Raw genomic sequence first — 24,583 nt, forward strand, 5'->3', positions numbered from 1 at the left:
AAGAAAAGAGCTGTAGTTCCGTTTAAGGCGCACCGGCTTTGCCATCCCCCCCCCCCCCCCCCCACAAATGTGAAGGTCTCAAGCTCAAGGCGGGTGGATTTGCCGCAGTTCAGCAAAAGGGTTTCTTGTTATTCTTCGACTCAACTTTGGCTGTTATTGGATTATTTGTGTCTCTGAAACTTGGCTCACTCGAACAAACCCATCAGGCGTCTCTTGTATTCCAGGTTATAGCGTCTATAGACCGTAAACATCGATTCAATGGAACCGTCCTTTAATGTATCGAAAAGAAGTGCTCTTATTGACGACTTCAGCCTGAACCTCTAGGTAAGAGACGCAGAAAGAAGTCAAGAGACGTTGCCAACAAAGTGTTAATTGACCCAGATAACAGAGAGTCCAACAAAAATAACAAGATCTTCAATACTCCTCTCTCTAGTTACTCTCTCATGGAACAATAACAAGCTCTGTTAGCATGTGACGGCAGCCGCCTGTGTCAGAGGACAGAGACCATTACCTTCTTTCATATCTGCCTCAAGACTTATTCGAGAATTGTTCATGCCGAGCATTTCCTTCCCATTCCCCCCATGTTGCTTCTCTTTGCATTGTGGCCATTCATTCGTTGTCAGTAAAATGAAGTGCAGTTACATTCAGGTGTTACTGCGGCTAAAGTGAAACAAGCCTGAACAAGAATTTTGGCTGAGGGTTCAGACGTTTGAAGCCTTTTGTCTGCTAGTTGTGTGACTGGGAGGTCCAACAGCTCTGTGAATTAAGTTCCCCATCTTGTGCCTGCTTTTCATTTCATTATGTGTTGGTGTGCTGCAGACATAAAGTTGTTTAAGAATGAACATTGTCATTCATACATTTAGGAATGGTGTAATGCAATCTGTGTTCTCTCACAAACAGAGTTCTAGCACCTTCTGGTGGCTGAAAGGGGAATAAAATGTGTATTTTCCAAGAATAATAATGTATCCTGTCCTATAGACCCTTTCACAGCCGACGTCATCAAAGATACACGTGGGCATGTGGGCAACAGAAGTCTTTCCAAAGCCGTCTAGACAAGTTGGCAAGCTTTAAACGTTGAATTAAAACCATTGCCAGCGTCACAATGTCTGCTTGTTGCATGTTCGGTTGTCAGAATTGATACTCCAACAGGGGATTCAAGTTCTACTGCAGTCCCGTGTTTCAGTTTAACGAGTAACCGTGTTAACTGGTGACTTTCAGACAAATACGTCCGTGATTGCTTGTAGTAACCAGGCGGCAACCTCCGGTTCTGACATGTGAAGCCAATGCAGAAGTGTCTTGAACCTGCATTCTCTCTAATGTCCATCAGGGGGCGACTCTGGTTGTATAGAAGTCTATGAGAAAATGACTCTACTTCTGTCTTGATTCATTACCTCAGTAAACATTGTCAACATGAGTTTATGATCTCAATCTCTAGTTTCAAGTCTTCTTCAATACAGCATGATGTTCATTTAGTAAATTATGGTCCATTTAGAGTCAAACAGACCATAAAGCACTTTATGCTTTAGGGCGGGGCTACCTTGTGATTGACAGGTCGCTACCCTACCAGAGTCTCTACGTCGCTCCTCTGCAGTCTTAATATGGTCACTTCTGTTCACCGGTTGCAAAAAGCCAAAATGGCGACAACCGAATCGCCGAACTTCGAGGCTTCAAAACGAACAGTCCACAAACCAACGGGTGACGTCACGACGACTACAGACGCTTCTTAGCCCATGGTAGTCACTTAACGGTTGGCGTAGGTACTAAACACAGATGAGTATGTATCTGATACTGATTGAAGGCTTTTACAAGGACACCTACATGTTCAGTTCTTGTTTTCAACAGCTGATATATTCTACTATTCTCTATTCAAACTAGACAAGCTTTTGCCGTACTTCCATTGCCAAACTGCGTGCGCACACGTCCGTACGGCATCATAGTTTCCAAACTGTTAATGGGTCCATAGAGTACTGCAGCAGTAAGATGTGATTAATTCACCACCGCCGTGTCTCTCCTCCGCAGATGGAAGTGGAATAGAAAGCGGCGCCTCCCCCGCGCCCCCGCAGCCCGCCTCGGGGAACGGAGTCATCGCTCAGCCCAAGAAGATCCGAGGCATCGGCTTCGGTGATATTTTCAGAGAAGGGTCGGTCAAACTAAGGGCCAGACTGCCGAGCCACGAACCGGAGGAGAAGAAGGAGAGAGTAAGTGAGAACATACAGTCTATGAAATGTTGTTCTAGCCGAATGTGCACGTACATACCACTGCTCACCAGTGTCACTGTTAAAGCCAGCAATCATCTGGAGGTGGTGACCATCAGGGTAAAGATTGCAGCTGAATAGTATTGAAAGGTGAAATTACAAAAACACTTTTTTCTCACACAAGATACAGAAGGACATTAGAACTGCTGTCAGAACTTCTTTACTTCAGCTCCTGTACTATATTTCGGGAGACATTTTTTTCTCTTTTACGTTTAAAAGATGATATGTATGTATGTAGGTAGGCAGTTTCTTTTTTTACTCACAGTGGCCGTGCTTTTCTTGCACCTCTATGGAAACAGAACAAACATGGCTAGAAGGAGGGGGCACTTAAAACATTGATTTTACTGTTATTATAGGTATAGTGCCATCGATCATTAAAAAAGGAAAAAAACACTTTCTTAATCATTTCTCTGACAAAAAGTGGGAAAAAAATGGAATATATATCTACAACATTTTTTGATAAAATGAGGGCTCCATGTTATATATATATATATATATAATTAATTTTTTTTTTTTTTTTTTTGCATATTTACAAGCTCTCCAGTCCTTTCTGCTCTGTGTAAACATACTGCAGTTCAGTCCAAGTGTCACTGACTGTTTTTTATGACTGTTGGTTTTACAGTTGCACTGAGGAGCACAGCGTTTAATATTTCTTACACGGTATCGTTTGTGCAATCAGTTTACTTTTTGGCAAAAGTGACACATGATGCGTTCAAGGACCATTTGAAAACCAGCAATAAGTTCTGTTTTTTGCAGATTCTGGCTTTGACAAACGGTGTATTTATATTTTTGTAAAGAAAACATTTCTCGTGGGGTTCAGAAGGGTAACTTGCTTCAATCCTTATTCACTGAAGGACTGCACCAAGGTTTTGTTTTAGCACATGCACTATGTTTTGTAACAGGTGAGGAATATCACCACAGACTGACCACTGTGTGAGTCAGATATAACACTGGGCATAGCCCAACACCTACTAGTAGGGCTGTACCAAATAGCTGGAAGCTTCATTCATAACGTTGGCATTTGAGTTAATGTTTTTACCTATTTACTAGGGTTGGGGGTTTGTGTAAGAATCAAGATTCTGAATCCAGTTACAATATCTATCCCTTCATTTATTTACATATTGCTGCTGAGGGACAGTAATCATACACTCATTGGCAAGTGTACTGAGAAATACAAAGGCAGCTCACCTCAGGTTAGCAGATTTTGTTTCTGTAACATGAAGCATATTTATTTTTTATTTCAATTTTTTAAATGGTTGTTTTTGAAATCACTGAGATGCATCATTGAGAAATACTAAAAACATTTCATTAATGTTTATTTGTGCAAGTTCAGCATGATCGCAATCAGTTGATACAACTTTTTCAAATGTAAAACTGCATAATCGTACACATGCAGACTGCAGAGACTCGGAGAGAATCACGAGAAACTGAAGGATTCACACCCACTACTGTTCACAGAAATAATCTAGTCAACGCACTCAACCAGCGGTCCTTCAGTGGAATCTGATGGTTCCTGACTCGTAGCCGTTCTAAATAGCCTGGCATCACATAATTTAAAGCTGCAACTTATGCAAATGAGATGAGGCTCATTTCCATCTGTGGTCTATGTAAATAACATCCACCCAAAATGTTTCAGTCCTGACAGTTACTAGCAGCAGGCTATGTAAACATATGTCTCACTTCTATCTCTTAACTATCTATACGACACACAGGTCTATTCTCTCTATTTCTGTGTCATTTGTAGAAAGATGCATCTTTCTGTTGTTTACACTGGAGGAACAGTCCCAGATTCACCTGAAGCTTCTTCTTTTTGTGAATACACCTGTTTCGCTGTCATCGGCACATTCAATGACCGTAAATTCAAGCAGGAAATACCAGATACACTGACACACAGTTTAAGATCAACTCAGCCAGTGTGGAGACAGGAAGTCTACTTTTTTAAATGGAAACAAAACCCAAATTTTTGATTTTTTTTTTTTCTGTTGTTTATTCGTTTATTTCGTATTTTGAGTTTTCATAAACACAAGGGAGGATATGGGATCAATGGCATGTTGATATGAAAGGGATGGTTTGGAAGAGGTGCTTCTCCATAGTCTGTTACAGCAGTGGATGGAGTTTGGAGAAACCATCAGTTAAAGTTAACGCTATATTTAGAATATCTGCAGCGGTTCACCTTGCTGTCAGACAGCTATAAAGCCTGTGTGTTCCTACGGGCAACTGAAGCAGTTCTATATGGTGTCGCCCAAGCCTCCAGACTCCATTGGGGAAAAACAACTAAAACAGTATTTTTACCTCAGACAGCACGGGAGTGGCTGGTCTACCGCTGCCTCCATCGGGTTAGTTAGCGAGTGTTATTGTGAATCTTTGGTTAGTCGTGATTCACCAAAGTCACACGATAACACAAAGAAACAAAAACTTTGGTTTTGAATCAAAAAGACAAGTGTAACCCAGAGATATGAAGGTGTAACCGGCAAAAAGCCATAAACCAGCCTCCACAATGCAGAGGAGGGATAGTAATTATCTGTAAACTCATATTCATGGAGACCTTTGTTCAAGCCCTGTAAAGAAACAAGTTCAATATTAAAAGCATGGTAAAGAAACGTAAGTTGAATATCCTGTAAACTATTTGATTTGGCTACAAAATATTGACTCAAATGAAGATTTTTTTTACACCTGTTTCTAAAGCATTTAACAGCGACTTGTCCTTCTTTGTATAATCCCTGGGCGTGTAAACGGTGCTTTTGTCAGTGAACTATTTGTGACGGTCACAAAAATTCCGAGGGGCACGACGAATCACCGCCGGGATTACGTCGTTTTCTGGCGCGCGCCTGTTACTACGGCGAGTGTCAACTAAGCTTAACAGATGGAGGCGGCGGCAGACAAGCAACCCCCATGTTCTTCCTGTTAAAATTCCTGTTTTCTTTTCTCCAATGGAGTCTGGTGGCGATGAGGATCACACAGATGGATACGAGGACTTCAGTTCCCCATCAGAACGGGCTGTCTGACAGCACAGCGCTGATGAAATATAGCACTTAAAGTGATATAGATTATTTTAGGTGTCTACAGTATGTCCACATTTACTGGTACTCCTGTCTGGTTTGTCTAAACTCCATCTACTGCAGTAATCCACTGACTGTGGAGAAGAACCTCATCCAACCACACTCCCAAATGTCCGACTATCCCGTTACCGTACTGACGTAGCCATTGATGACGTGGGCTCACTGCTTAGTTCAGCACGTGACTGCGTTCTGAAACTCTTCCCTCCTTCTCCTTGTCTCTCCTCTTCACAACAGCCCTCGCACTTTCTTTCACCACTAACACGGCTTCCCTCGCTCTCCTCCACTCCTCACATGTCGCATGCTCTCACGCTCTTCCTCCTCGCGGCCAAAGATATCTCCACTTGGCCTCGACCAATCCTCTCGCTGCTCTCCCCTCTGCCTGCAGCAGTATCGAGGACATAAAGCATCCTGCTCGGGACATTCTTTTTTTTTTTTTTTTTTGGGATGATTTTCAATTAATCCGAAAAGTTCTGTTGTACACCTGCCTGGTTACTTTTAGCAGGTTGATACTCTGCTTTCATTTCTCTCAGTCACCACAGCATGATGGTACTCCTTTTTTATTTTCGGGTTCTTTATTTCCATGTAGTCTTTATTTTATTTTTATGCTGTGACTGACTAATCATCACTTAATAATTCTTCTTTCTTTCCATATAATCTACAATCCTAAAAGGGCAGGTCCATTATTTATTTCTTTTTTTGACGTTTGTACATCATTCTGTAGCTTCCCAACGCTGTTCTTTATGTATTCAACACAACCGTTTGGTCGAAGTACGTTTTTGAGTCAAAAAGACGTTTTTCCAAGTGGTCTGACGTAGGTTTATGCTTAATGACGCTGCTACATACACAGTTTGTATACATCCTTGTATTCCGTCTATACAGTACCGCATGAATAAGTCCTTAAACCCGGAAATGTTACCACAAGCTTAAAAGATTTTATCGCTTTGTTCTACGATATAAAAGGGTTCAGTAAAAACCCTTCCGGCTTTTACGCTAGGCGGTAGCTAACAAGTGTCTAAATGAGACGACTAAAGGTCACCACTAGAACACTGGTCCTCCTTTAGCTTAGTGGAGGTGACGTGAAGTCATGTGACTCTGGTGGAGTTTTGTTTACTTTGTCCAGTTGCATTCACGCGTGGTAAAATCTCATTGTTTTTGTTGAGGGGACCAGTGTGATGCTAACTCTCTGGTGGCCTATTAACAATCCTCAATCCCTTCACCACTCTATTGCATACAGTAACTTAGCTGACGGTGGCACGCTCCTTAGCTAGGAGAAGCTCTTAGGAGTACCAGCGAGGAAGCTTAGTAAAGTGCTGCTGTGGACGCCGCGCTAGTTTGTCGCTAGTCACACGATAACAGAAACAAACTGACCAACCGAGGCAGCGGTAGACCAGCAGATCTCATGTCCTGCCGTGTTAAAATACTGCTTTTGTTAATGGGATCTGGTGACTTTGAAGAGCCCAAAGATAGCTCCTCCAGTGACCCGTTGAAACGTGCCGTCAGACAGCCTGCTACGACGGGGGAACGGAAACCGTTCTATTGATTTCTTCAAAACCTCCATTGACAAAAACAGTCATTTTGCCACACTGTAGAACAAGGGAGTAGACACACAACGCTGACTCACCTTGTGCTTGCATTCACATTATTCATAACCTTATTGATCAGCTCACTTTGGTAACCTACATCACATGAGTTTTTATCTGAAAACCTCTGAAAAGGATGCTGCTGGACCCGCCCCTTTAACTGCCCTTCAACCCCCCAAAATGAACAGCATCTTACACACACACACACACACACTTACACTCCACACTCACAGAGCCACGTGACTCCGCTCACTGGGTGCACACACACGAACCCGTCTCACAGACGGGGACTCCGCCACACATCCACTCATGTGCGCTAAATCATTTCCATCTGTATGGTTTGCTCCATTTTAGCCAATCCCATCATTACCATCCGCTGCAAAGCCCGCCCATCCCAACATGACAGACTCGCAGAGAGCGGACGGAGACGGCAAATCCAAAGGTAATGCACCGTAAAAGTACTGCAGAGGACACTTTGACGTGTGGAAACCTGTATTTACTGTCAGCTGTTCCTTGTCAGTGTGTGTGTGTGGGGGGGGTGAGTGTTTTTTTTCTGTTTGTCCTGTTTACTTCTAAAGTGGGCGTGCTAGCTCTGTTAGCATTTCTAGCGTCTGTCATCAGTTAAAAGCTCTACTGTGTAGTTTGGATATGATGAAAGATCCCTTATTCAGTTCTTCTGACAGACTGTGTTGATGTAAACCTTGTGTGTTTGTGTTCATCTAATGCGCTCCATTTGGTTTCCTTGAATCCTTGTTCAGACCCTTGTTGTATCTGTTTCCTCAGCAAAAGAGTACTGTAAGGTGACCTTTACCTTTGAGGGGACAAATGAGGACGAGCTGACCATCAAGGAGGGCGATATCGTCCACGTCCTGAGCAAGGTACGCGTTCACCGCCTCGTGCATGAAAGGAACACTTCACCGCTTGGTTTCTGTGGGGGGGTGAAAAGTCCATATTTTCACGTTTTAGAAATTTGTCAGCAAACTTTTGCTATTTGCCATCTTTTTTGCTGCACCTTGCCAACCCAATCAACTGGGGTGAACGTTTTCATCGACTAGTTACCAGTGTTGGTCAAGTAGGCGTTCAAAATGGCAGCGACATCTGGAGTTCAAGCTAAAAAATGTCCAATGCACATACAGTGCAATCTATTAGAAATATGCTCGAGCCAAAAAAACATCCACCTCAGGCCATTGTAACAAACGGGCAGCAGTTGGCCCGAGGGCCGTAATTTGGCCACCAATGAGTTAAATGGGAGGGACTTGATAAATGAACATGGATCTATGCGCTGATCATAAGTATTATTCTAAAACAAAACACCGTCTAAAGTCGTAAATGCAAACTGAAATGTACATAAAGATACACTGGGTAAACCGCAAGTCTGTTAATTGCATTCCCGTTTCCCTCACTTGCGTCTTTTCCTTGTGTCCTAGTCCCTCCCACCAGGGATGCATGGAGAGACGCAAGGAAACCATGCGAGGAGAGGGGAAACAAGGAAATATGTTTTAAGAGACATGAGACGTCCTTATTCTCCGAAGCGTCATGTGAAGCGACGCCTGTTTCTGAGTCTGTTCCCCATTTAACAGACTGCATTGAGTATTTATGCACAGTCTGTGGTATTTATACTGTGTTCTGTGTCCTGTTTATAAGTGCAGGAACAATTTCTACTGGCGGGGTGGGTTTGTCTTATTTATGAATTAATTGCGTCTTGAAATTCTGACTGTGAAGTCATTATTTAAAAAAACAGAATGTGATTATGGTTTCTCTTGAACACTGGAATTAATTTATTAGGCTCCATGTTTCAGGTTAAAGTTAAATGATAAAACTCATCAAACACTCAGGAATAATCAGCCTCACGTGACTGAATGAAATGATGATTATGTAAAAAGGGTTTAGTCTCTCCAGCTCTCTCTGACTTTAATTGTTTTCATAATAAAAGTTATTGAGGGAAATATCAGATCATGAAAACACAAATCTTTCTAATAAATGAAGGAAGTTGTTTGTGGTCCTTTTGTTGTTCAGACTACAATGAACATTTATTTAAACCAGATGGTGAATCAGAAAACTATTCAAATATAAAGTAGAGTTTAATCTGTGATCTGTCTTCACTCTGGTGTGAAACTCCAGAGATGTTGAGAATAATCAGTCCGATCAGCTGCAGCATCCGATCACATAACTTATCAACAATGAGGGGGCGTGTCGGTCGCTAAAACACTTCCTGGAAGGCTGCTCTCATGCACCCTCGCTCATGGCTCCTCAGAGATCCCTCCTTGCTCCTCGCTCTTTGATTCTCAGAGCAGAAATAAGAGCTTTGGGACGTCCGTCAATGTGGCGGAGCAGAACAACTTCCGGTTCAAGCGAGGAAATGACAATTAAGAGCCTTGGGATTGGGCCACAGACTGTTGGCTCAGCTCAGCTGCCTGTGACATCATGTCGAGGTGTGATGACTCTGACTCCTTCAGTTGCCCCACTAAGACTGCAGTAGAACGCTACCACCATCTAGTGGAGACAGATGAGAAGTGCTCGGTAAAAAGATCACAAGTGTTGTTTTTGATATCGTTTTTTCTTCTAGCTTTCTAGACTGACTTTAACTTTTGGATGGTAGTTTGTGAAGTTTCATTTATTTTCTTTAGAATCTGCCTCTTGCTGCAACGTAAATAAGTAGCAGGCCCGTTGGAGAGAATGTGACTTTTCTTTTTTTTTTTGGGGGATCTGCGACAGGACACCGGAGAGCCCGGCTGGTGGCGAGGGGAGATCGGGGGCAGAGACGGCGTCTTCCCGGACAACTTTGTAGTCGCGGTGTCTGAAGCAGAGAAAGAGGTGAGATCAGTTTAAGAGCCTCGTCTAAAAAGAGATGACTGTGATGTCGTTTCAGGACAGCATATAGTCTGCATGAAAACAAAAAACAAATGAATAATATTTTTTCACTTTTCACAGAGTTCAATCTTTGAAGCATCAACAGTCCTGATAATAACTTCCAAACATTCATTCCTTTTCAGAACGTAACCCTTGAAAGGCCTGTCACTACTTTTTATCATTATAACAAAGAGTACCTTCTGTATTTTTCAAACTGGACCCTCTTTTCTCATGTTTTAGTGTCAAAGTGACTACTGAGGACAGCAGTTTTTAAAATTGGTCCAGTATTGAGGGAGAACGCCGTTTCCTGCAGTTTAGTTTTGCTTGTTTTTTTTCGTCCCCCCTCAACAAGCCGAGCTCGTCAGTGGTTAAACGAGCACTTTCAGTGGACTTTAATGAGCAGCTTGCCTCTGTGTGATAACATCGCAGCCCGTTTAGAGGCTACTCCATCTACTGCGTTCTCCCCTCGATACTGGACCAGTTCCATTGCCCTGATTAGTCAGTTATCCATAAAAACATGGGAGAACAGGTTACAAAAAGACTAAAGTTACCTTTTTAAAAAGCTCTATAAAGTTTATCATGAAATATGTTTAGAAAACAAAACAAAACATGTAGAGTTGGGAGGGGGTGAGACTATTCCTCACCCTGCTCATGTTAATCTCAATTCCTGACGCATGGCGGTCCATTACCTTACATCATCTAATTGATATTCTGGAGCAGTAAAGCACAGCTTATGTTTTCCACATCACACATTGAATTCTGACGAAGGGCTTTCCCACTATCGGGTAACGAGGCCGACGGATAATCAGCCGGATGCATTTTAGCTTATTGCTCCGGCTTTTGAAAAGCAGCTGTAGCGAGGCCGTGATTTCCACAGACGTCATTACTTTATTTGATCCTGTCGTCCTTGTGTCCGTGTTTCAGACGCCCACGTCGAGAGGCTCGGTGAGATCATCTCCCAAGCAGGAGTCAGAAGAGGTAAGCCACCGGTGATGTGAGTGCCATGAAACACAATGGGTTCCTCTTTAAAGGGACGGTTGAGACCTTTTGAAGTGTTATAACCTATAGCAGGTGGAGGTACAGACCCTTCTCTTCAGAGCCACCAGACTCCCATGTTTGTCTCTCTGTCTTACGCAAAGATGCTCAACGCAGAGATGAAATCAGTGTCCTTATAACCCCGCGGAGGTCTCCCCGTGAAGGATACACTGAACTGTGACTCAGTGACGAATCTATCTATCTATCTATCTATATATATATATATATATATATATATATATATATATATATATATTTCTTTCTTTCTTTCTTTCTCTTAACAATATATTTCTCTTGTGTGAAAAGCACCACGTCTGAGGGCAAGGCGGGGCTCATAACCTGTTTTACAACATAGTCCTTCCGCTGACTACCTCACAAACCACAGACAGACACATCGAGCAGAACGCAGTGGGCGGGTTTCATAGTACAGTACAGACGCTGGCAGTTCACAGATCAGATTAATTCCTCTACATTCAATCAGCACGACCATCACAGCGGCCACTAGACAATGAGCAATGAATCCATCACCATGACAAACTCAATGCTTGACTGACAATTATTCTTTCAACTCATCACACAGGATTTTGTGAGACTACAGTGGGCGGCGCTCAGACCCTCTCAGGGGGTGTAGGGGGCATGTTCCCCCGTAATGGAGTTAAATGCACCAATCTGGTGCACTTTGAGAGCACTTAGTTATATTACACCACTGATAGAAAAACAAAGCACACTTATTCAAGTACTGTACTTAAGTACACTTTGAGATACTTGTACCATACTTGAGTGTTTTATGTAACTTTACACTTTTAGTCCAATACATGGGAAACATGAAAATATTAGTTTGTAGTTCGGCTTCTTTTCAGATTCTTGATACAACATATAAATCAACTAATAAACTATGATGTATTGTTAAGTAGTGTACAGTTAAGTATATACAGTAGTTCAAATGAGCTCCACCTTTACAGCTCCACAAGTGATGAAGGGATGAACACATTAAAGCATCAATAATTGTAATCCAATGATATAGGCCTACTGTAAATATATTACATGAATATAGAGTATACTTTTACTTTTGGTACATTAAATATATTTTGATGCGAATACTTTTGTATTTTGAATTAAGTAACATTGTGAATGCAGGACTTTTACTATCTCAATAAACAATTTAATCATAAACACACTGTATGAATATGAAAAGTGTCCCACTCAGATACTGGAAGTCATTTAGGCTTTGGGGTGAGTCCATGTCTACATCCAGACTTCTGGCTCAGTTTGTGGCCTTTAACGTTTGAATGCACTCGCTGTACGGGACCGCGGTCACACGCTTTTATAGTCGTGTAAATCTACGCATCGGCTGCATAATCGTGGCAAGATATTTAGTCGTCCGATAATCTGAGCTGGCGGGAGCGTGTAGAGGGAGAGCAGAAGAGAACGGAGCTCTGGGGATCTCCACATGTCGTTACGCTCGGATGTGTAATTACAGACAACGAAGTGGCCTCCGCCCTTCAAATAGGAATCCACGCAGTGATGTGTCGGGATGGGCCGCGCTGAGATTTAATAACGCAATAGGAATAATTATACACGCTGTGTTTTGAAGTGCGTGTCCTTCAAGAACTATTGACAAGAGCACTCTCAGTGAATAGTTGATCAGCACCAGTAAAGGTGCTGATCAAGGCAAGAAGCAGCTGACCTTCTGGAAGAATGTGATGCAGTCACGTTCCGCTCTTTAAGTCGACACGCCTCCCTTTCAAGCTGCTGTTGCCATGGTGTCTGCAATCTCTCTCTCTACGAATGATCGAAAACAATAAAAACGAACGTTGTTATTATTGAATATTCAAATAGCAAAGCAGTGGTAAAGCCAAAGCTTTAGCTTCTTCATGTACAGGCTGGGAAGCATGGTGGAAGTCAACAGCATGCGTATTACATGATATGGTCTTTGTTGTATTAGTGAATTGTCGCCCAGCCTTTGTACTGTATGCGAAAATAATTTACAATCCTCCGACCATTAAAGGCTTAAGTTCCAGGCTGGGATCTTGGATATTATTAGATGTTCTGTGTTAAGACCGAAACCCTAATCTGTCGTCCTTTTCTCCTTCCCTCTGCCTTCTGATTTCTGCAATTGAGAGAACAAATGTGAGTCACTCTCATCTATTTTTTTTTTTTGTTTCTCACCCTCTCTTCCTGTCAGAAGCCGAAGAAGCCACCTCCGCCGTCAAAAAGCATAGGTAAGAACCAACGTCCGCCTCATTTAACGCCCCCAGCTCAGTGGGGAGCGTTAGGAAATGGTGAGACTTGATTAGTGCAGTGGAACACGCTGGTTCTCCAACAAAAGCTCACTGGATACTGAATGGAGTCACCTTTTTAGACTGATTCAGAGTGTGCTGAGTGTGCAGAGCCACAGCAGGACCAAGGCTAAGTCAAAGTACCAAGACAGGTACTAAGTCAGATTTCAATTACTTTCTTTCAGGCGTCGACGAATAAAGAAGAAAATGTGTGTTGTTGTAATTCTCATTTCAGCCACAAGAGGCTGAAGTGCACCATTACACTGTGTTCTAAATAGAGCCAGAAGCATTCATGTTTTCCCTAATGGCAGTTTAGAGCCAATTTAAATACGTTTTTAACCAAAGAGTCCATGCAGGAATTTAGAACTCACCTGGAAGAAGTGTTTCGTGCTAATTAGACCATGGAGTAGTGTTGCACCGCCGCCTTTTGTGAGTATTACAACAACAACAACAACAAAAAAATGTTCACCTGTTCATCAACCCAGGAGAGAAAACTAAAAATGTAGATCAGACTTAGAAAATGGATCACCAGAATTGCATGCAATGCAACTCACGTTTTTACAATCACTTCAGCTCAGCACGTGCTGTGTCCTTGAGTGTTTTCTGCAGAGCAGGTAGGGGAGTGTTAAATGGGGTTGTAATGGTTTCCAGATGTCCAATCCCCTAAGGCCAGTGGCCGTATAGAAACTGTACATGAAACAAAAAAAGAAAGGAGGCTGAGAAGCCCTGACTTTACCCGATAAGAGCAAATTGTGTTCCCTTTGCATGATGTTTCCGAAATACAATCAGGGCTGAAAACGGCCAGTAATCGCATTACCTACGTGCGGTTCACCAGGAGAATGGAGAACGTACATGCAGAGGTCGATGAGGGCTTTTCTTGTTTTATCTCCTGGCACGTGGTTACCACATGAGCACAATTCACAGAGAGGACCGAGCGTTAAATGTAGAGTTGTAGTTCAACTCAATACATGGAACGTTTCAAAGACAACCCCTTTGTTCCAGATTTACGTGGTGGTTTCACTTAGTGTTTTGCAGTTTTCTTTCACCAAACATGGAAGTAGAAGGCGGCATAGTTTTACTGGTGGTGGAGTGTTACTGTTGAGGGGAGACACTGCCTGTGAATAGAGTAAAACTGTGAACTAATAGATATATAACAATGAAAGTTCCACAGTTGTTTACTTCGAGTAAGACCATTATGTTTTCTTTCTCTGAAATTGTATATTTAAATATGCAAATGAGGCATCATCTTATGGTAACTTGTGGTTAATTTAGGGGAAATCTACCAACGCAAAACGACAAACGTAGTAACATTTATTTTTCTCCCCACTTGTCTGAAAGAAGAAGTGTTATGGAAGCAAAATCGGCCAAAGTCGCCCAGCGCATGAAAAAAAAACTGTTTTTTCCTTTAGTGTCCTTTTAGTTCCAGTAAGCGCTTCACATCGGCACCAAGATCTGCAGTTTGCAAAACACATGCTTGCTTGCATCATCGTTTTCCTGTCTGAACAGGAAGTATTTGCGGAGCATGTGCATTCACAACCTCTACACCACGACATTGTGTTGCAGTTTGGTGTGTGTCTCTCTGAGGAATCTATGAATGTGTGTCCGTGCACAGACAAACCATAGGCGAGCGCATGCAGCTATACATGCACAGTACAGTGTGGGCCCGATAGAGATGCATATTGAATCTGTGTTTGCAACTGTCTCTCTGTGCGTGTGTGCGTGTGTGCGTGTGTGTGTGTGCGTGTGTGCGTGTGTGTGTGTGTGTGTGTGCGTGTGTGTGTGTGTGTGTGTGTGTGTGTGTGTGTGTGTGTGTGTACCCGGAGGTTTTCTTTGTGTGATTGTACTTGTGAAAGTGTGTGTTCCTCCTCATTGTCTGGTGAGTCTTGAATCAGTCGTGTTCGGACAGATTGTGGACCATGTTTCGTTTTTCAGCTCTCAGGCCGGAGGTTCCCAGCGCCGACAGGAAGCCTCATCCCATCAGGCCAGAGGACAGAGGTAGGACTGTCCATCTTTACTTCTTCACCCTCCTCAGCTCTTCTATCCTCTCTTTTTCTCAACGTCGTTCTCACCTTTGTATCACTTGTTCGAAGCTTTGACCTCCTTTTAAAAAAAAATGTGGAACACATCATTCCTCACATGCTGTGGTCCGTAGCACCACTATTGACCTGATGTAACCAGGAGCCATTCTGTTTCCTTTTAATTCAACTGTGCCTTCTTCCCTTTGTGACTTCTTACCCGGTGGTGGAAGATGCATCAAAAGTAAAAGTAGTGGTTCATTAGAAACATGTCCCTTGTAACTGATCGATTGTCAATACCAATGACTTGAATGTGTAGGCAGAATCTTTACTGTTGTAGCGGGTTGAGGTGGAGCTAGCTTATTCTATATCAGGTGGCAACAGCCGATTCTGAAAAGTGAAGACTTAAACCTGCATTCTTTCTAATGGCCATCAGGGGGCGACTCCTCTGGTTGCAAAAATAAGTCTGATTGTATAGAAGTCTATGAGAAAATGACTCTACATCTCTCTTGATTTATTCCCTCAGTAAACATTGTAAACATGAGGTTATGATCTCAATCTCTAGTTTCAAGTCTTCTTCAATACAGCATGATGTTCATTTAGTAAATGATGGTCCATTTAGAGTCAAACAGACCATAAAGCAGAGTATTCTTTAGGGCGGGGCTACATTGTAATTGACAGGTCGCTACCACGGTGTTGTCCGGTCTGGGAGTTGTCCGTGTTTTCGTCTTAGAACTTTAACCCTGTCGGTGTGTTTTCACTTCATGAAAGTTGATTATAAAATTTTGGTTGCTTACAAATGTCTTATTCAGCGCTTGGCTCCACCCTCTTGTGTCACTTCCGGTTGAAAAAACAAACAACATGGCGACAGCCATAAACCAAGTTGGCGACGGTCAAAGTGCCAAACTCGAGGCTTCAAACTCATAGTCCATAAACTGATGGTTGATGTCACTGTTACAAAGTCCACTTCTTATATACAGTCTATGTTTTGAATACAATTCGTTCATTTAGTCCAGTCTAGGAATCAGGCCCCTCCAAAGGGTCATCAGATTAAATAATGGGAGAGGAAAGAGGAAAACAGTTCTGCTGCATTGTCGGATGTCACGTAAAATGTCGCAAGCCACTTGTTTAACATTGTATTGTATTAAGATTATCATATGATTTTAATGGAAGCATCTCAATCTGAAAAGTACTTGTATCTCCTGGAGTATAAAGAAGCATAAACAAGTAATCAAGTGAAGTTCAAGTACCTCAAAATTGTACTTGATGCTTGAGTAAATGTAACTTTCCACCACTGTCTATTCATTTCGTCCTTCCTTCAGCACTCCTTCCTTTCTTTTTTCACTGTATTCATTTTTCCTACATTTGCTCTCTGAGTTTCATCCTTGCTCTTCTGTTACTCATGCTGCTCTTCCTCCACATTTCCATAGTGTGAGAATAGTCTGTTAACTCAAGACACCGTCGCATTTAGCGCTCTTCCTCGTCGCCTTAAAGGCATCGCTTTAGCTTTGTGTGTGACTCTAGTAATGCTCCTTTGAAAAGCCCCATTTTGTAAATACAAGCAAAATTGTTCCTTGTAATTGGTTATTTGTCTTTTGCCATCCGTCCTTTTCCGTGTTTTCTCTGTCTTCTTAAAGTTTTTAATTAGATTTTTTTCTAAATCTACCAAATTGGAATAATTGAATAAAAAGGATGATATGTTAATGTGACATTTCCAATATGTTAAAATCAAAGGTTTGTTAAAAACCCGCATAAACAAATCGGATATAACATACGAAATAAATGCAGGTACCAACAACCCACTAAACACATGAAATAAAACAAAAATAAAACCCCTGTTGCAAAGCTGCAAGAAGTATGGGAGCAAATTAATCTGTTATCCATAGATAGAAATAGAAGTGACTGATTTCGACAAACGCCTCTGTGGCGGTCGCTCTGTGATTGCAGGAAGCGCTGACACCTTGAGGTCAGATGGTTTGAGTTATCTAATCGCATCACATGTCGAGGCAAGCTCTGTTAAGTCATTCTTGGTAAGGAGACAGATGTGCTGTTAATGCAGTTTCTATCTTACTTCGGATCACACAGGAAATGAGCTCTGTGTGTGTGTGTGCGGTTTTATACTTGATACATAGTGAGGACCGTAACCTGTTTTTAACCGACTGAGTCGGGACGTTTTGGAAAGTGAGGACATTTTGGCCGGTCCTCACTTCTTCTAAAGCTTATTTTAGGGTTCAGACCTGATTTTAAGGTTCAGGTTAGAATTAGGGTTGGAGTAAGGGACTAGGGAATGTCGTATCTCAATCAAGATCCTCATCAAGATAACAGTACAGATGTGTGTGTGTAAATGGGTCTGCAAGAAGTTGCTTATACTACTGTGTCGGTGTCGCGTCTTTTTCAGATGTGATTTAATTGTATATTTAGAATTCAGTTTGGTTATATGGAGCTTTTTAAAATCATTATTAAAACTGATAATTAATAGTAAAATAATGGTTTATTAATATATAGTGATGAAATGGTGGTGGGTGTAGTAAATGTAGATTTTAGACAGCAATGGCATCAACATTTATTTAAAAATGTGTTCCTGGAGAAATATATTATTTATTATGAAATAATTTATTAAAGATATTTGAATTTAACAAGGTAAATACTGTGAGGTTGTTGTTGTTAGTGACCAAATCAATCTCATGTCATACAATTCCTTGTTTAAGCTTTAATCTAGATGTTAAAAACTGTCATCAACCTTGAGTTCTCTAGTTGCATCTTTCGTTCACAGCAGAATGTTCAAATGTAATTCTTATCTCTCCTCCTCAACAGTCTTCTAACATGAGGTTTAACCCTTTAGCCGTCAGTCCTTGTGAAGCTTATTACCCGCAATTTCATTTATGCCATTTTCAACTTGCACCCTCGGCGATGTCGGTTAACATCACTCATTTCATCCACGTTCTTTTCCCCTCACATTAAATGAGTACATGGTAGCACTTTCAGATGCAAATTAGATCGTGGAGCATTTCGAGCATAAAAATCTGTTGTAGATGTGATATGACAATCATTCACTATGAGCTACATCAACACTGCGAACATCCTTTTTTTTCTGGAATATAAGCTGAACAGATGTGTTCTGGACTCGTTAGGTGTTCATCGGATTGATAAGGTGACTGATTTCTGATGTGACACCGGTACACATATTGACTGTCATTTGCAGTATTTTTATTTGTTCTCGTCAAGGCAAACCAATTTCCCTCTCAGTAAGCCAATCACATGCTCAAGTGATAAATCAATTCAGTCAATCAATGATTGCAGGGCTATTTCTATCTTGTGTAACAATAGAAAAAAGAAAACAAGTGTTTGACCGTCATAAAGCAGTAAAATAGATCTCTTGAAATACTTCCAGTGTGTCTGACGGCTGTTGCTGGGGCTCCACAAGCTCCACAGTAATAATTAAACGGAGTGATTTAATCAGTCAGAACCGAAGATTGCCGCCTGATTACAATCAAACTCTTTTTCACTTCCCCGGAGACAAGAAGGGGCACACGTTCTGAACGGCCACTACACTAGTCCTCTCACTCAAAACAACGAAACAGTGCTGCCTGATGACGAGACGTTCAGCTGAGGACAAACTTCTATCAGCAGATACGCTTGTCGAACATCAATTTGTTCTTGTCGCTTCAGCGCTGCACAAAAACAAATTTACCTTTTGAGACTCAGACTTCGAAAGGATTTGCCTTGGTTTCCTGAGCGTCATTGTCGAGTTGAGTGCAGGAAGCTGAAATTTAGTCAGTTTCAATCTTCCATAATGATATTTTCAGTATGTGTTCAATTTCTCCTCTCTGCCTCTTTGTTTCTCTTTTATCATTCACAGTTTCATCAACATCTTTTTCCAACTCTCTTCTCACCTCTTCTCTGCTTTCAGTTGACAGGGCCGCACCAGATCACAAACCATCCAAGCCCGCGGCGCCGGTGGTCCCGCCCAAGAAGCCAGTCCCCCCTCCCGGGAAAGGCAGGCCCGGAGGCTTCCCCCCGAAGAGGCCGGACAAGCCTCTCGCTCCCTCGCCGAACCTCAAGTGAGTCCGTTATCCATGTCTATTTAGCCGTCAGTCCAGCATCTGCTCGTGTGCAGTTAATAAATTAGTCTTGTCTCTTGTGTGTTGATGTGAGCAGCAATTTTTACATGAATGTACTCTCGGGAGTACGGTAATTTCATGTTGAAAAAGTTTTCCCCTCCTTGTCTTCAGGCACAATGGAGAGGTGCCTTCCACGCGACCAAAGTCCGACTTCGAGCCGTTATTGCCCACCAAACCCAAAACGCTGTCCGGGGACTGGGGGGAGAAGTCCTTGGATATGGGTATGTACAGTATTGCCTCTAGATGTCACAGTCCAGAATAATGGAGGTGATTAGTTTTGCTTGTTGTTATGTCGGAATCTTGATTATTTGAACTGCAAAACGCACTCGGGGTGAAACGGAATGTTCCACGAGTGAGACGAAATGAGTAGTTTCCAATCTGTTTTTTTAGGCCAAAAGCGATGAATAGATTAGTTCCCCAAATAGTGCAGCACCCAGATCTGCCCCTGCAGTATATACTGTTAAAATATACTAATAATATACTGCTTACATTTGCATTCAATACTTAACTTCTTTCTTTACAGGCCTTGTATGAAGGCAATAAAGTAGTGCATGAATATGAGATATTAGTTTACAGATAACTACAATCCCTCCTCTGCATTGTGGAGGATTGTTTATGGCTTTTGCCGGTGACACCTACAGTCTGTGGGCATATCTCTGGGTTACATTTGTGGTCTTCTTGATTTTTCACGGTTCCTTTTGTTTGTACGCTCTCTGGCGTTTCGGAAAATAATAAGAGTATAAACGGCTCCGTTCATGCCCGGATCTCGCTCGCCGTCTGCGGAGGCTCACGCTACGGCGCCAAGCGCGAGTGTAAACAAAGCTTTATCTTCTACGACTCAGAATCGCAAGAAATCAACTACAAGGGTGGAACTCAAACACGACGGCACAGTTTACAACACAAACCTTCTACTTAATTTGGAAGAAAGGGGGAGCGCTTAAATCATGCTATTGTTATATAATACTAAAGCAGGTGGAGTCAGGCAATCATGAGGGAGTTCTCCACTGCTGGAGACGTGATGTCAGTAACAACCCTCTCTTCTTCCAGAACACACAGACTCAACTTCTGTTTTTACATAAGAAATGTTATCCCCCCAAAAATCCTCCCTACTCTATTAAACAGGCATTCTCAACTAGGTTACATTTTTCCATTTAGTTTTATGGATACAAAGATCTATTTGTATACCAAAGTGGTTTATTTGTTAATTTAATAGTCGATTATTTCAGAGCTGTAGTTTAGGTTTAGATGCCCTGTAGAAGAATACTACCTATTGGAATACCTATAATACCAGTTAAAAGACACATTCCTCGTGAACCTTTTACCACCAAGAGTTCCCTCACGTCGACCATTGAAACGTTGTCAGTCAGCAGTTTGCAGTCGTCAGGCTTTTGCACATTATGAGCTGTGCATCAATATGCAAATTTGCCTTCAATAAAATGGTAAAAGACGTGAGGGAAAACACGCAGAGCTTCAATCGACATAGGCAGAGCTCGGTGTAAGCGTGAGAGAAATTTAAAAAAAAAAAAAAAAGACAGGACGTGGCGAGGAAACTGAACAGGGGGAGACGTAATTGAAAAGATGAATAGTTTTGAGGCGTTCAGTGATAAACAGAAGCACAGGGGGGAAGAGAAACGGGGGGGCGCCAAAGGGTCCAGAAACAACTAGGATTGATTTGTTTTTACCCACCAGAGAGTTCTCTGTTTGCGACAAATTCCGTGCAGGGGCGACTAAAAGCCGCTAAAACGCCAGACCACTCATTCTGGCATCCTGAACCACGCACATTGCCGTCGAACATGAAAATCCAATCTCGCCTGCAGTCACGTGCGATGCTCTTCCGACTGCAGCAGGTTTGTCACTGTGAAGCTGCAAAGTGCTGTTACACAACGGCCGAGTGAAAATGACTCATTCTGTCCTCTGTTTAAGTTTTTTGTGCTCCTATGCACACACTCATAAACAAATGTCATATCACCTTATAGTTACATTTAAATGTGTATCGTACATCCTCTTTATTTCCAAAGTGCAAAGTCGTCACGCTGAAAATTAGCACGCAGATTTTCCTTAGTCCACGTGTCTCATTTTCGCATCGCACTTAGAAACGGCTACATGAGAATTTACGGTTGCTCAGCAGTCACTCGATGTCTGTTTGAGAATGTGTTCAGACGTTAAATGGCATTTTACCAGAACTTAGATAGAATGCACTGTAGCATTTACCATTTAGCATTGTGCTAATTCTGCTGTTCCAGAGAGAATATACCTGATGTTAGCTAGCTATTAACATGGCCTCTGAGGGAAAATACGTCCAAAGAATTGGAGCAGCAACAGCTTACGTACCAACGCATACTAAAGGAACCTAGTTTGTGTATTTTCCAACTGATACACCAATGTTCAAGCGTGTGTACTTCATTGCTGAAGTACTGGACAGCACAGTCCTGTATGGCATACCTTCATCACTCACTTCGACCAATGGCGTAACTTCGTCACTCGGCAACTCTATCACCCATTGACAGATTTAAGAGTTTAAAGGGCTATAGGCTCATTTTTCTGCTGCCCAAGCTGTTCACGAGCAATAATGAAATGAGATTGCGCGTTCACCCCATTACTCATCGGTTTTCCTTCTCCCACTCTGCCTCCCCCATCTATTCCCAACAGATCTGATCAGTTTTGACGAGTTGTCGTCTACCTCGGAGAAGCTCTCTCACCCCACTGCTAACAGACCAAAGATGCCTGGCAGGAGGCTGCCCGCCCAGTTTGGCGGAGGACATTCGGTGAGTGCACACAAGCACCTCGGCAACTCGCAACTAGCCCCATCATGACCATCATGTTCTACATGTCAGGATGAGCAAAATGTTGGAAATCGTTACCGTTTCTTTCCAATTTGCATTTTACTGCAGGATATCATGTCACATTGCTGTTGCAGGTGGATAGTCACATGATACGGTTGATTTACACATGCAGTACTGTGTAGCAGATTGGGTTGGGTTCTGATAACTGTTCCATTTTAGACCTGGCTCCAGTAGGCCAAATACCTAGATTCATTCAAGTTAATACAAGGAACGTTTAACTGGTTATGAAGCAGTCTCAATGCAATACTGACGCCTCTGTATGACCTATGCTAGTAAACGAGAACAGCAGAGAGAAGATTGGCTATTTCTATGTCGTTATTCTTAATGCTTGTCATCGGTGCCACCGGGTCAGATTCTGCTAAAATCAGATGAAATCATGCTGGTTCACCAGAAACTCCTTCGGCTCAGACTCCAGCGGGGTTTCCAGCAGGGACCAGTCCACCGTGGACGGACCCAGATCCAGCTTTGCTGCCGGTGGTAGGAGGAGAGCTACTGATTTTGTCCACAGGGGCCCGCCAAAATCAACACAAAGATGAAAGTTCCTCGCAGCAGCTTTCAGCTCAAACATATAACAAGATTTCTTAACAAACCTTTTTTTCTTTTCTACCTCTTTTACATTTTTTTTATCTATATTATATTTTATTATTCATCATAACCTAAAACTACAATTTAGCTTTTGATAAACTTTGCTTTCTCCAGTTGAAATGAGAAAACACAACTGGCATCAAATGAATCAGCTAATCAACATCAATTCAAGCTAAAAAGACACTTTTGGCTGTTGTCAAGTGTCTATTCTTTGTTTATATTAATCTACAGTAGTAATTCAACCAGGCCATCAACTTCATATTGTTGCATACGGACCTTTCATATTCAAAGTCAGCTTTCATGAGGGCGTCTTTGGCTAAGTGGAGAGCAAGGCCGTCCTTCAATCAGAGGATCGGTGGTTCGATCCCCGGCTCCGCTAGTCGCATGTCGATGTGTCCTTGAGCAAGACACTTAACCCAAAAATTGCTCCCGTCCCGTAGCTGTTTAGAAATGTGCTAGAATCTGAATTGTAAGTCGCTTTGGATAAAAGCTTCTGCTAAATGACTGTAATGTAATGTAATAAGGCTACACTTATTACTTTAAAAAAAGTTACATTTTTCAGATTGGATCAACAGGTTATACATGTTAATAAGGCTACCATTAAAAACTCTCTGGCTCATCGGCCAAAAATACGTTATTACATATCAGATCTGGGATTTTTTTATCTTATTTTCTCGCTCTCTTCTGAAATGGATTTTCCTTTCACTCTGAGGTCCCTTGGTTCTCTGTTACCCATCACACCCCTTCACTCACTCACACTCTGTCACACTCTCTCTCTCACACACACACACACAAGTAGCCCCGCCTCACGACTGTGTGAGAGTAACTGTCAGGAGTCACCGGGGACGGGCACTACCCCGAGTGTTATCACGTTCCCCATTAGTCAGGTCCGCCTCTCAGGAAGCTGTATGCTGACAGTCAAACGTAAAGTGAATGTGACTCAAACAATGAATCAAACTCTTCCCTCGCAGCCCACCAAGGAGGTGAGCATGGAGAAGTCCTTCAGGTTCGATGAGGACGATGCTGCTGCCAAACCAAAGCTGACAGAAACCAGAAAGGTAACTTAGAGCGCCATCTTTCACCAGATGACAAACACTGCAAATGGTACGATAGCCATCAAATGGTTTGCTACAATGACCCCCTTAAAATGCCTCATCACTATAACTCAAAGTTGTTGGGTGTTAAATATCATATGTCTAATATCAATTCTCATGTCATTATATTACTCTGTGTGTAGCGGTTTCTCAGTATTGTTTGTTGTGTCTTTAGCTTTGGGATGCAAGCATCAGAACTCTCTTGTCGCAGAAGACAAAAAATGAAATACAATATATATTTTACAACCATGTTATTAATACTGGTTGAAAGTGAGGAGCTGGAGCTACTGCTGTAGAATGGTTAAAGGGCCAGTGTGTCACATTCTGGTGGATCTATTTGCAGAAGTGGAATATAATATTCATAATAATAGTTCTTCGTGAGCCACAGCGAAGACCTCACTTTGCGGTTTCCTCTCACTGAAATGGAGGGATGTCATTTCAATTCCCACTCCTTTGTGGAAAAGACATGGCCAACAAAGAGCGACATAACATCACTGCCTTTTCCTCTTCTATTGCAACTGTTTGGAGTCGAAGTGAGTCTAAGCAACTTACACTCAAAAGAAAGATGCATCACAGTGTTGAATAAATTATTAGTAAAACACACTTGCTCATTTTTAATACACTGGGAGTCACTTGGTCTGGCATGACCATTAGCTTATTGTGGCTAACGTTAGCCGACTTAAAGGGCCAGTGTGTAGGCTTACGGGGATCTATTAGCAGCAGAAGAAGAAGAATCGTTGGCTTAGAATGAGCCTCTCATGTCTGCATAGGGACCAGGTCCTCTTCATGGAGTCCTCCATGTCACACCGCCGTGTTTCTACAGAAGCCCAGACCGGACAAACTAACACTGGCTCTAGAGAGAGCCTT

General features: G+C 42.2%; 1 protein-coding gene across 4 annotated transcripts in view; it reads left to right on the plus strand.

The window, feature by feature from the left end:
* cd2ap (CD2-associated protein) overlaps positions 1-24,583 on the plus strand; it is a 53,449-nt gene that overhangs the window by 23,727 nt on the left and 5,139 nt on the right. For 3 of the 4 annotated variants that reach the window (XM_031877068.1, XM_031877070.1, XM_031877071.1), the window contains exons 6-16: positions 2,020-2,198; positions 7,249-7,336; positions 7,678-7,772; positions 9,610-9,708; positions 10,669-10,722; positions 12,965-13,001; positions 14,991-15,053; positions 18,984-19,134; positions 19,306-19,415; positions 21,844-21,959; positions 23,594-23,680. In XM_031877068.1, the coding sequence (XP_031732928.1) occupies positions 2,020-2,198; positions 7,249-7,336; positions 7,678-7,772; positions 9,610-9,708; positions 10,669-10,722; positions 12,965-13,001; positions 14,991-15,053; positions 18,984-19,134; positions 19,306-19,415; positions 21,844-21,959; positions 23,594-23,680 (1,079 nt within the window). The remainder of the gene's footprint in view (positions 1-2,019; positions 2,199-7,248; positions 7,337-7,677; positions 7,773-9,609; positions 9,709-10,668; positions 10,723-12,964; positions 13,002-14,990; positions 15,054-18,983; positions 19,135-19,305; positions 19,416-21,843; positions 21,960-23,593; positions 23,681-24,583) is intronic. The other variant, XM_031877069.1, reaches the window with a different exon arrangement.

This window comes from Anarrhichthys ocellatus, unplaced genomic scaffold (genome assembly GCF_004355925.1).
Source record: "Anarrhichthys ocellatus isolate YVR2014 unplaced genomic scaffold, GSC_Weel_1.0 scaffold125, whole genome shotgun sequence".
Taxonomy (NCBI): domain Eukaryota; kingdom Metazoa; phylum Chordata; class Actinopteri; order Perciformes; family Anarhichadidae; genus Anarrhichthys; species Anarrhichthys ocellatus.